This window comes from Phycodurus eques, chromosome 20 (assembly GCF_024500275.1).
Source record: "Phycodurus eques isolate BA_2022a chromosome 20, UOR_Pequ_1.1, whole genome shotgun sequence".
Classification (NCBI taxonomy): Eukaryota; Metazoa; Chordata; class Actinopteri; order Syngnathiformes; family Syngnathidae; genus Phycodurus; species Phycodurus eques.
In genome coordinates, this window is record NC_084544.1 from 4,512,012 (window position 1) to 4,525,427 (window position 13,416).

The 13,416-nt window shown below is 43.1% G+C and overlaps 2 protein-coding genes across 2 annotated transcripts; both read left to right on the top strand.

Moving 5' to 3' along the window:
• Window positions 1-229: 229 nt before the first annotated feature.
• Window positions 230-7,689, top strand: LOC133395907 (potassium/sodium hyperpolarization-activated cyclic nucleotide-gated channel 2-like). The gene is made up of 7 exons (XM_061665205.1): window positions 230-895; window positions 3,662-4,091; window positions 4,373-4,534; window positions 5,066-5,284; window positions 6,320-6,466; window positions 6,921-7,161; window positions 7,235-7,689. Exons 1-7 carry the CDS (start codon window positions 438-440, stop codon window positions 7,435-7,437), a joined length of 1,860 nt encoding a protein of 619 aa, XP_061521189.1. The 5' UTR covers window positions 230-437; the 3' UTR covers window positions 7,438-7,689.
• A 1,613-nt stretch (window positions 7,690-9,302) lies between these two features.
• On the top strand, window positions 9,303-13,327 carry ndufv1 (NADH:ubiquinone oxidoreductase core subunit V1). The gene is made up of 11 exons (XM_061664699.1): window positions 9,303-9,348; window positions 10,357-10,453; window positions 10,528-10,610; window positions 10,675-10,845; window positions 11,208-11,391; window positions 11,589-11,778; window positions 11,886-12,098; window positions 12,379-12,545; window positions 12,622-12,703; window positions 12,774-12,919; window positions 13,134-13,327. The coding sequence occupies exons 2-11, from the start codon at window positions 10,358-10,360 to the stop codon at window positions 13,209-13,211; spliced, it is 1,410 nt and encodes a 469-aa protein (XP_061520683.1). The 5' UTR covers window positions 9,303-9,348; window position 10,357; the 3' UTR covers window positions 13,212-13,327.
• The last annotated feature ends 89 nt before the right edge of the window (window positions 13,328-13,416 follow it).

Sequence of the window (13,416 nt, forward strand, 5' to 3'; positions counted from 1 at the left end):
CAATTTGGGGGCATCACGACTGCGGTTGTTCCACTCCATGTCTGTCTTGAGGTCAGAGACTGACTTTCTCCCCCCCCCCCATCGGCTAGTGAGTAATTCATACCCGATGGGTCCTGCTTGACACCGAATGAGCATGTCTCCTCAATTTGACCTGCAGACGCATCACCACTGTGGGCCGTTGCGTTAGAAGAAGGGAGGGCAGGAGGGAGCGAGGGGGGGGGGGGTCGAGAGAGAGGGAGGTGAGTGGACGCATGTGTTGCAACAAGCCGATTATTGAAGGCTACTTGATGAGTTCCTGCCTGGCAATTTGCATCCGTCTAGGCAGGAGGTGGAGGAAACCGCTTCCCAGACAATTGCAGCGCTTTTTTCCCACCCCCCCCTAGTAGTTAAGAATGACAGCTCCATTCTTCTTGTAAGTAGACACCTGCTCTTTTAACATGACCAGCCCCACCAGGAGCCTGGGTGACCAGAAGGGCATCAACGAGAGTCCCAGTCACAAAGCCGACACACCGCGCTACCGGAGCTGGAGCAGCCTGCGCTTCTCCCGATGGCGGAGCGGCTCCCAGAAGGCCAGCTGCCCCGGGACGCCCTCCGCCAAGGCGGACAAGCGCAGCGACGTGAGCCAGACGCTCTTCTCGTTGGTCAAGACGCACAACGACGACTACACGGCCGACCCCGCCGGCCTGCTGGACCTCAACCGGGGTGACGACGACGACGGCGAGGAAGTCGATCTAGACCAGTCCACGTACTTCCAGAAGCAGTTTGGATCCATGCTGCAGCCCGGTGTCAACAAGTTCTCGCTGCGCATGTTCGGCAGCCACAAAGGCGTCGCTGCAGAGCAGGCCAGGGTCCAGTCCTTTGGAGTGTGGATCATTCACCCTTATAGTGACTTCAGGTGAGCTGCACCCATACCCGTCTAGTATCTAAAAAGAGCTACAATGTCCAAAACAGTTACGACTATAATATATGAAAATATATTACCAAAAACATCCATTGAGGTCATCCATCGTTATAGTGACTTGGAGTAAGGTGAGGTGAAGACCTTGAAAGTATGAAAAGATTCTGGTAGGTCAAGGGTGTCCTAACATTTATACTTCTCGTGACTTCAAGTGTGAAAATACCATTCTCGTGTGTCAAAATTCCCTTCTACACATATGACTACAAAAAAAAAACAGAAAAAAACTTTCCCAAAACATCTACAGTACATCGGCCAGGAATGTCTAAACATCCATACTTAGATTGACTTCATGCAACTCATTAGTGGAAGCCATACCCATCTCATGTGTGCAAAAGTTACGACTACATCCCTTTTACACGCGAATACAAAAGATGGTCCCAAAACTTTCCTATAGGTCGAGGGTGTCCCAGCATCCATCCATAGAATGACTTCATGTGAGGTGCAGACATTCCCATCTAGTGCGTCCAAAAACGACATGTCTTCTTCTAGGTATGTGATGACAAAAAAAAAAAAAAAGAATCCCCAAGCATCCCTTTAGCGCATTTCTGTTCAATTTAGTGGACTTCAGGTTGTTAAATTGCAGACGTACCGGTCTAGTGTGACCACAAAAAATATTCCCGACAAGGACAGGCAGCGCATCCTAATTTTTTAAGACCAGCGTAGCGGCACAGCAGCTGATTCAGTCTGTGGTATAAGGCGATGAAGGGATTTGATTAGTGATACAGTATATAGGACAAGATCATCTGGATTATCGAAGCCTCATGGTGACCCTCATTGTATTCTACTCCATAATTTCTGCCTCTGTTTTTTTAAAGGATTTGCCAAAAGATGGAAAACGGCTCACTGCAATCTATTTGCCATCTTACTTACGAATAATAGCTGCTAATTCAAACAATGCATAAGCAGCATGCAGGACAGTGGCAGACGGACAACGCACGTGGGGGGAAATGATAAGAATAATTCCAATCTTGCTTTATTATGCAATGATACGCAGACAGCTGTGCTGGGGATTATTGCAGGACCGTTTTCCTTATGCCGCAAACTTGCCTTTAAAATGGAGGTGGAGGTCAGATGATCCGTCCCAATGACTTTATTTGGCTGCAAAACAGAGGTCCACAGAGGTCAATCGACGGGAAATTAAGGGCGGGCGATGGGGGAAATGACATTGTGTAGACATAAGGCCAGGTTCTTAAACGCCAATCTGCCAAAACGTCTGTCATTTTTAGGCCCCTCCCTCCCCAGCTACTCCTGCGTTATTGTTGTTTTTATTAGCTTTGTGATAGTCAGATTTTAAAAAAGAGATCTTTGTATAGGTAGATTTGATTCTTTTCATTTTTTTTTTACACATTTGGATGTATTATCCTTGTACTGTACATGCAATCAAAGCCATTTAGTTTTTCGTCTTTGTAAAAGGCAGGTTTTTTTTGTCCAGATATTTTTCTTTGTGAACAAAGATTTCTAGAATTAAAATGTTATTTACATTCAAAGGGCAGAACGTATCAATTTATCCCCAGATTTGTATAGTTATTTAGGATTATTCATTAATTTGATTGCAAAATAATTTATTCTCTTGTACTAGTTTCTTTGTTAATATAGATTTTTAGAATTATACATTTCATTATCCTTGTGAATCCAGATTTTAAGCCTTTTAGTTTTTGTTTATTAAGGCAGAACTAAATGTATTTATTTATAATTATATTTGTACTTTTCCATTTATTTTATCTTTCTGGTGGCATGTTTCTGCGAATTATTGTGTACTTTTTTTTTTTTTTTACATAAATCAATCAATGCAAACCTCTTTCTAATAAAGCCCCCCTCACAGTGTTGAAGTTAGAACAGAATATGAATACTAACCTCCAGGATCTCTGGCGTGGCCACTTAATCTGTTGCAACATGAGAGGAGATGACCAAGTCCTCGTTAACCGACAGGCGGACGTCGTGCACGCGGACTTCCGTCACGTCCTTTTTCTCAATGACTTTCCATCCCCTGGCGTCTAATGAAAAGAGCCGTAAATGAAGTCGAGACGTCGGATTGACTGACAGCGGATGGAAAAAGTATCTGCGGGAAACCCAAAACCGTCCCCACAAGACACTGGATGGCAACTTGTCGGACATCTGACAGAAACATTTGGGAGCGTTTCGGCCAGCGGGGTGACATTGTTGCGGTGCGTTGGGTGACACAAGGGTGCGTTGTTAATGAGAGTGGATCCGCTTGTTGCCACAATCACGAGCGCCCTCACAAGAAATGGGTCATGTGCGCTGTTGTGAAACTTAAATAGCGGTGTAGCGTCTTTGCACGTTAGCTTGCTGACAATGTGCCGATTAGTCGCCACCAATAAACACCTCCATCAAGTCGACATCTATTTAAAACTGTGATCAATTTAAAGACATTATTCACGAAGGGAGGTTGAATAGCTGAGTTGGCCACTTTTACTAACCAAAACAGCAGCACCTACCAAGGAACGTAGACAGTGTCCCCTCGAGTCCAACCGGTTAAAAGGTTTCCTGCGCCGTCTTAAAGATCATCTTGGGTTCTGTGGAGCTCAAGTCTTGAGTGACTTCAGTGTTCCAGTAGACTCCGATTATGTGGTTGTCAGCGTTGTCGTACGTTAATTAAAACAGTAGTACCGACTGAGGCACTTGTACAGTCAACGTGGGAGATCAATGAGATGCTTTCTAAGTAATCCCGTCAGTTCCTTTCAGGTTCTACTGGGACCTGGTGATGCTCTTGCTAATGATGAGCAACCTGGTGATCTTGCCCTGGGGCATTACGTTCTTCGAGGACCAGAACACCATCCCGTGGATCACCTTCAACATGCTGTCCGACACGCTCTTCCTCATGGACCTTGTCTTCAACTTCCGCACGGGCATCCAGGGCGAGGACAGCCACATCGTGCTGGACCCCAAGTACATCCGCCTGCACTACCTGCGCTCTTGGTTCCTGGTGGACTTCATCTCGTCCATCCCGGTGGACTACATCTTCCTGGTGGTGGACCTGGAGTCGCTGCAGGACTCGACCGACGTGTACCGGACCGCCCGCGCCCTCCGCATTGTGCGCTTCACCAAGATCCTCAGCTTGCTGCGACTCCTGCGCCTATCCCGTCTTATCCGCTACATCCACCAGTGGGAGGAGGTACAGTCTTCCAGTATTAATCATCACGTCACAAACAGTATTAGCAGTATTAAGGACAACAACAGTAATATGAAATGAGACAACCAAAAGCAATAACAACACTTATCTAAGTTGTGGTTGTTAGTTTGACAGGGGATCGCAATAACATTTAATTGAATGTAGTTTTCAGCAGAGACAGACAACATAAGGCAATAACTTGGTACATGGTTAAAGAGGAGACTGACTGAGAGTAAAACGACAACAAACGGCAGTAACAAAAGGTTGTGTTTCCTCTGGTACAGATGTTCAACATGACGTACGACCTGGCCAGCGCGGTGGTGCGCATCGTCAACCTGATCGGCATGATGCTGCTGCTGTGCCACTGGGACGGCTGCCTGACCTTCATGGTGCCCATGCTGCAGGACTTCCCCGCAGACTGCTGGGTGTCCAAGAACAACATGGTGGTCAGTTCACACTCGTTTTTGTCAGTAATCTGTCTAATCCTATTTGAAAATGTGTACATTGGTGCCAAGGAACTATGTTGAAGTTTTTTTTTTTTTTAGCGACTGCTGGAGGATCGGTTAAAAAAATTTGAATTTGCAAATTCACCAATAGCGAACCGCAAATAGGCTGGTGATTGTTGTACTTCTTTCCTATTAGAGAGGGCTTTGGCGCCATCGTGTGACATTTAAGGTGTTTCAGAAAACCCGCAAAAATCACAAGTAGTTTTCGGATTAAAAAAAAAAAAAAAAAAAAAAAGCTTTAAAAAAGTTTAAAAAGCTTGAATTGCCGAATATGCGACCTATGAATCAGCGAGGGGTTGACTGTACTAGCTTCCTATAAGACAGGGCCTTGGCGCCATCTTGTGGTATCTGAATAGATGAATATTTTATTTTATTAGTTATTTTTAGCAGTGTAGGTTACAAAATGGGACTTGGAAAATTCAGAGATGATTACTGTCATGGTTCTTGACTTGTTCCTTTGGTCCTGGTCAGAACACCACATGGCACATCCAGTACTCGTACGCCCTGTTCATGGCCATGAGTCACATGCTGTGCATCGGCTACGGCGCCCACCCTCCGGAGGGCATTAGCGACGTGTGGCTGACCATGGTCAGCATGGTGGTGGGCGCTACCTGCTACGCCATGTTCCTGGGCCACGCCACCAACCTGGTGCAGTCCTTGGACGCCTCGCACCGCCATTACCAGGAGAAGGTAAGGACGCCGCCTCGTTTACCGCAACACCTACACAGCCGACGTGGAATCTGTAAAGCTGACATTTGCAGCATGGGGCACGTTTATTTACTATGTGTTAATAAGGCATTTTGTATTGTTTTCTTATCTATGAAATTATATTCCTATCTTTGTAAAAGGCTGATTTTCTTAATGATTATCTTTATAAAGGTCATTGTTAAAATACTGTATAGTTTTAGATTATTTACTATCTTTGTAAAGGTAGTTTATTTTTAATTATTTGGAATTATTTATTTTATCTCTGTAAAGATAATTGTTCATTTTATCATTTATCTTTGTAAAAGGAAGAATTTTAAAATGATCTTTAAAGGTAGTTATTTTATTTTTGGGAAATTTTATCCTAAATTCGTTCAATTATATACTTTAAAAGTAATTATTAAAGTTTTATCTCTATAAAGGTCCCCATTTTTAGAATAATTTTTTTTAAAGGAAGATTTTTTTTAAATAATTTGCTTCAAAAAAAGTGTTTAGACAGGTTTAGAAAAAAAAAAAGAATTACTTTTGTAGAGGTATATTTTTTTTATAAGTCTAGTAATTTATTTTAGTCATTTATTTTAGATTTGATGTTTTTGTAAAAGACCGTAACATGTGTAGTTATTATTACTTCTTTGTGGGAACATTTATCAGAAATATATTTCATTAAATAAAATAATTTGAAAAATGCATTTGGCCCAATAAAAGCCTCCACCCTAATTAATATCACAATGAGTAAACAAATGCTAAGGGTCAGCATTTATGGAAACGGTGTCGTATACTTCTCCTTAATTATTAGTGAAACAGTGTTATTAGAAAACATATGCAACATTATGTAACGTGATGCTCGCGGCTAAAGCTAATGGACAAATGGCGGCTCTTGCTAAAAGCTATTGCAAATGATTTTGTAATCCACGCAAATGAGGAATAAATCCATCATTGTTGTGATTACACAACACATGGTGGCAGACGTAGCTCATCTGTCCTGCATGTTAAGGTTGATTCTTGTTTCTTTTCCTCCAGTATAAGCAAGTGGAGCAGTACATGTCGTTCCACAAGCTGCCGGCGGACGTCCGGCAGAGGATCCACGACTATTACGAGCAGAGATTCCAGGGCAAGATGTTTGATGAGGACAGCATCCTGGAAGAGCTCAGTGATCCGCTAAAAGAGGTGGGCTATTTTTTTAAATACCTAATAATAATTTTCGTCATAAAAACCTTCACTTTTGATTTTCTCTATGTATGTAACTGAACTGTAGTGCACCCAGTGGCAATTTTTCATTTTGGGACAGGTTAGGTAATGGCCCACAGGTGATGTTTTTTTCCCCCCTGTTCTTTATAATTTGGATTTATATTTAATACAGACTAAATGAATGAAGGAATTAATTTGTTCAAAGTTGACATATGCCATTATTTCCATTTGTCAACGTGGCACGTGAGACTGAGTGAAACCCGTAAAACGCCTGACCGGGAAATAGGATGTTTTATTAAATATACGTTTTATTTTTCATGTTTGTTGTTTGAAACACAACCTGAATTATTCACAATTATCTTTAAAAAATAAAATTAGCGTGACAATAGAGTGACATTTCAACGTTAATATTTTTTACCGCTCTTCTCGGCAGGAGATCGTCAGCTACAACTGCCGGGGTCTGGTGGGCAACATGCCCCTCTTCGCCAACACCGACCCTCACTTCGTGACCGTGATTCTCACCAAGCTGCGCTTCGAAGTCTTCCAGCCCGGAGACTTCATCATACGCGAGGGAACGCTGGGTCGGAAGATGTACTTCATCCAGCACGGCACCGTCGTAGTCACCCCGCGGGGAAGCAAGGACGTCAGACTAAGCGACGGGGCCTATTTTGGGGGTAGTTATTTAACGGGATTTTTCTGTGGAAACACCATTTCCCCATGATTTAACGTGAATTCTCTTGTTTTCAGAGATCTGTCTGCTGACTCAAGGTCGACGCACAGCTAGCGTGATGGCCGATACCTACTGTCGTCTTTACTCGCTGAGCGTGGACAGCTTCAACGAGGTGCTGGAGGAGCACCCGCTGATGAGGCTGGCCTTTGAGAGCGTGGCCGTGGACCGGCTGGGGCGGGTCGCCAGGAGGCCCAGCTCCCAGCCTCTATCAAACAAGTGACCCCCCCCCCCCCCCGCCTCCCCTTTCAACTGGAACTGAAAACAAAAGACAGCAACAAACTAATAAACTGAATGTGACTCATGAGCAGTCTTGTAATGTAACGGAGTGCAAATAATCACGTACTACGACTGCTAAAAAGTCATCAATTTTATTTAATGTTAATCTCCACTTTTGTTGTAATATTACCGGTATACATTTTTTCCCCAAATCCTTCCTACCATCTGCAGTTGAGTAAATAAAGGCCACCATTCATCGTCATGTAAATGGTGTGAATGAAGACTTTTTTTTTTCCCCCCCCCATGTACAGTTATCCTTCACTATGTTGCGGTGCACTTATTGCAGATTCAGTGCATCGCTGATTTTATTTTTTTATTTTTTTTTTAATGTCATATAGTGCAATCACTCTCGTGCACATCTCTGACACCGTTAACCGTATTGGCTATATGATTTTAATGTGGGAGCAATGACTCGCACAAAGTCAATAGTGCTCTTTTTCATAACAGAAAAAGACACCTTACTGAGTAATCTCAACTCATACAGCCGGTAAGTCACCAAATTGCTTGAGAACACAAAGAACATGACCAAAAAGCTATTGTTTATAACGCAAGCCACCATCATAGTTTTATGAAATTCACAAATACCTGACAAATTGCTGGTGCACACATTTATAACACCAAAAGGAACAAATACAAGTAAAAGTAACGCTCAGCTTGATATCCGACAATTACAGTAGTGTAGTTAAAAACATCACCGCAGTGTTTTCACTGACTACATCGCCAGGACTGTCAGTGTGAGCAACGGTTTTATGCTTTCTAAGACTGAGGCTGGATGTTGGCAGCAGATGGATGGCAGGAAATCCTCACCGTGTTGCGTTTGTAATCTCACATGCTGTATGTATCTGGGTGGGCTTACTGCCTAATGTTCACCAAAGATAAACTGCGGTGATGTCATAACTCCAACGGTATAGCTTGTACACATGCACACCAGGGGTGGGGCAGCAATATTAGTTGTAGTAGCCTGTTCAGACTCAACAATTAAATTATTTTTTTTTTTTACAAACTGGAAAAGATTTAAATTTCAACATTACAAAACAGGAAGATGTACATTTTATTTTGATAACTTGCGGCGGATTCCCAATTGTGTCTGTATTTGTGGCGTGGAGAAAGAGATTAATGATTATTACAGAATAAATAAAAACAAATACTGTAAAATGCACTTTCGGCCATGCGTAGTCGCTTCGCATTTGAAGATTTGATTGAAATAATAAAGATGACTACAATAAGACTTTTTTTGTTAGAGTAAACTGTAAGTTGCTATCAATGTATAAACAAGTAATTTCATATTAACTAATTAAAACTTCCTGGAAGATGAGCAGCACTTCCGGTCACGCACATTTAAAACATTTTTTTTTAACAATTGATCATTTATGATTGCCAAAATAAAGGAATCTTTTCTTAAAGTTATAAAAATCTAGGTTGTTACAAAAATGGAATTACTAAGTACATTTGTAATATGGATGGGTATATCAAACAACTTCTGTAACGTTAGCAACACGGGTATATCAAACAACTTCTGTAACGTTAGCAACACAATAATTGACGATTTATGACTCGACCTCAGGTCGTTATAAATGTCAAAATAAATCCGTAGCCGGCTTGGTGACGTAAGCGCACTTTGTCAGGGGACGCATGTACTTCTGCTCGTGCGTTAATAATTTGATTTGATATATGAAAATAGAAATATTACGACTTTTGTCGATTTAGTTGACTGAAGGTTGTCGAAAAAAATTAATAAAAAAATACGAATAAGTAAATAAATCCCAGGTGGCCCACTTGGTGACGTGCACGACTACTTCCGAAATGTAAGCAGCGCTTCCGGTGTGGCTTTCATAAACTCTTGGACGAAGAGCAGGTACGTGATGGCTTGCTTATGCGAACCCAGCATTTTCCTCCTTTGGCTCAGGCAATGTTATTCTGTATTAATTACAACAACAACAACAAAAAAACCTGGTCGTTTTATGTAGGTACTCGGTCGCGGTGCTGCCAATTCTGCTCTTCACTTGTGAGGCGGGCAAGGTTATTGCAGCGAGTCAGCCTAGCATAACAGGCTAAAGCTAGCAATAACCGCGCAGGCGTGGAGGTCACTAATAATATATGGATAGCAAACATGTAAACATTCAGTTTATGGTTATGGTTACAATCCAGCATTGGACGACAGTTGCTAATCCAGTGTGGGTTTAGTTAGCATTGTGTTCGCACTTAGCATCTGTGATTATCTCACCTGCATAACAAAGTTACACAAGGTCTTATTATATAATTGACGAGGGTATAAATGGTTCATTTGCTGTGATTATGTTGTATCTTAGTGGACTAAATGCACAAATCATGTTTGTCTTGTATTTCAAATTAAACCAAATTCTGTGTTTGCTTTGACAGTATGTGAAATGTAATTTATGACATATACATACCATTTTATTAAGCCACTATTATTAGTATAAGTGTTTGTTAACAATAAAATGTGGGGGCTAACTTAGAAATGCCATTATTATTATTATTATTTAAAATAAGCGCTAGTGTGTGTGTGTAAATTATATTCTGCAGTTCAAATCTTTTGCGTTATCCTTTTACAATGTTTAGACTGTGTGTTTGTGGACATTTCGTTAGCAATAGACAACGGATCCAATACAAAGAGCTGTATCTAAAACAATGGAAGATAATGATAAATAAAGGTTGGGATAATACATTGAATATATTAAAATGAGTGTATACATCCAAAATAAATGAAATTGTATAAAATGTAAGCAAATCATTTTCACAGTTAAAAGAATTGAAACGTGTAATCAATTTTTAAGAAAAGTACACGTTTAAAAATCAAATTAAAAGAAAAGTAACATGTGGTTCCAAATTTTGACTTCCCAAGGATGCTGTCCCTGACTCGGGCTGTCGTGAGCGGGGTGGCGCGCGCCCCGGCGGCGCTCAGTCAAGGCGCCGTCGTCCGATTCAACAGCACCGTGCAGGTACCCTCCATATATATAAACAGAAAGTATGAAAAAAAACCAATGTTTCAATATGTCTGTTTTTTTTCTCCAAGAGTCCTCCTAAGAAAACAAAATTTGGGCCACTGGCTGATGAAGACAGAATTTTCACCAACCTCTACGGCCGTCACGACTGGATGTAAGACCTTCTGCCAAAGTCAAGTACAGTTTATATTAGTTGAGTTGAAAACCATTTGCTTCAGGTTGAATGGTGCCTTGAAGCGTGGCGACTGGTACAAGACCAAGGAGATTCTTCTCAAGGGCGTGGACTGGATTATCAACGAGATCAAAGTGTCAGGCCTGCGCGGGAGAGGAGGCGCGGGGTTCCCCACTGGCATGAAGTGGAGTTTCATGAACAAGCCCAGTGACGGCAGGTCGGAAACATACTCATAATACAGTAATACCCATCACTTCACGATTCAAAATTTCACTTTCTTGCGTTTTTTTTCCCCTGTGGAACTTATCCGCAGGTATTTTCTGAAAACTTACCTATTTTGCAGTTTTTTTGGACTGGTTCTGATATGCCCTTAAAAAATATGATGCTACTCAAACCCTGTCTAAAAAAGAGAGTAATTAGTCCAAGGAGCTACAGTGGTACTGTGTGATGGTTTGAACCCAAACTTGATCAAATTTAGTTCAAGGGTTCTGTCCTTATTACAGTACCTACAAATATGTTTTTTTGTGTATAGAGTAAAACAGACAAACAAAACAAATGACGATTTTGTTCCCCCCTAAGGCCCAAGTATCTGGTTGTGAACGCCGACGAGGGTGAGCCGGGCACGTGCAAAGACAGGGAGATCATGAGGAACGACCCCCACAAGCTGGTGGAGGGCTGCCTGGTGGCTGGCAGAGCCATGGGGGCCCGCGCCGCCTACATCTACATCCGGGGGGAGTTCTACAACGAGTCGTCCAATCTGCAGGTTGGTTCACACTCCTCTGAATGAAGTAATTGCATCACACACAGAGCTGTTTGTATTACTGAATGCTGGTGAACATTGTGTTACTTTAAAATTTATCAGTATCGTGTCGATTGTGTGTGTGTGTGTGTGTGTGTATGTGTACCTGTGAATGAATGAAGTGTCTATAACCATCTTACTTGGAAACATCACGTGTTTAGGTGGCCATCAGCGAGGCATACGCGGCGGGACTCATCGGCAGGAACGCGTGCGGCTCGGGCTACGACTTTGACGTGTTCGTGATGCGCGGTGCCGGCGCCTACATCTGCGGCGAGGAGACGGCGCTCATCGAGTCGCTGGAGGGAAAGCAGGGCAAGCCACGACTCAAGCCGCCATTTCCTGCCGACGTGGGTGAGTCCATAGACAGGATGTGCGGCATTGAACGCCTGTCTTTAGAAAGGAAGAAGAGTATTTATTCCATATATTCAATTTTAATTCTGCCTGTTTCAATGATGAAGGCGTTTTTGGCTGCCCGACGACTGTGGCCAACGTGGAGACGGTGGCCGTGGCGCCCGCCATCTGCCGCCGTGGAGGCACCTGGTTTCTGGGTTTTGGCCGGGAGAGGAACTCGGGCACCAAGCTCTTCAACATCTCCGGCCACGTCAACCACCCGTGCACCGTCGAGGAGGAGATGTCCGTCCCCCTGAAGGATCTCATCGAGAGGCACGCAGGTACGTTAGAAGCCTTGCGATTCCTACCGTCACGTCGCAGTGCTAGGTGGCTACATATTAGCATGTAAACGCCACATACTGTATATCATGGCAAGGAGTGCTGATTTAGTCAAGTGCAGAGACTAGGTAATATGTAATTACAATGAATAATTAAAATAAGGCATATTACTTGAGTACTGGCCTCAATTAGATTAGAAGCCACAATTTCAGTGAATATGGTAAACAGAAACGTTAAGCTTTTCATGTCTCATACATCTGTGAACCACCATTTGTGTGACAGGCGGCGTTCGCGGCGGATGGGACAACCTGTTGGCCGTCATCCCCGGCGGCTCGTCCACGCCGCTCATCCCCAAGAAAGTGTGCGAAGATGTGATGATGGACTTCGACGGCCTCGTCCAGGCTCAAACCGGCCTGGGCACGGCCGCGGTCATCGTCATGGACAAATCCGTACGTTTTTTGTCACAGTCCGGCAAGCGTCTTATCGTATTCATGATCTAAATTTGGAGCGTGGGTCTTTTTTCAGACTGACATCATCAGAGCCATCGCCCGCCTGATTGAGTTTTACAAGCACGAGAGCTGTGGCCAGTGCACACCTTGCAGAGAAGGTCCCGACTGCCACCATACGTGATTTACACAAGGTTCTGTGTGAGGCTAATTTCTTCTATGTTTATGAAGGGGTGGACTGGATGAACAACATGATGTGGCGTTTTGTGCAAGGTGACGCGCGGCAGTCGGAGATCGACATGATCTGGGAGCTCAGCAAGCAGATCGAAGGGCACACCATCTGTGCCCTGGGAGACGGCGCCGCCTGGCCCGTGCAGGTGAGCCCAATGGAAATCAGATCAACTGTCATACAAGTGACAAGTATATGGCAGCTAGCGAGCTAGCGGCTAAACAAAATTTCCCATTCTGATCAATCAGATTTAGATTTTTTTTGACGTAACGAGCAAATTGTGGCTAACAAGCAAGCAGTTAGCACAATAAACTAACAGTAGTCTAAATCGTTACTTAGCACCTTTTTCCCTTTTGTTTCAGGGCTTGATCAGACACTTCAGGCCCGTGATGGAAAGCCGAATCGCCCAATTCCAGCACCAGAAGCAGGCCAGAGCTTAAAATGTCTGCTTACTCTTCATCCTAGCTGGCGTGCTTCTCTGCCTCATCGCTACCTGAAACACCCGAATGCTTGTGCTCTTCACAAAATATTTAAAATAAAAAAGTGTTTTGTTTTTTTTTTTGTCTCCTTGTCTGATGGAAATGTCAATAAAGTTCTATGAACCGTAAATCCACATTGACATGTTATTAATCCTGCTTGTTATTT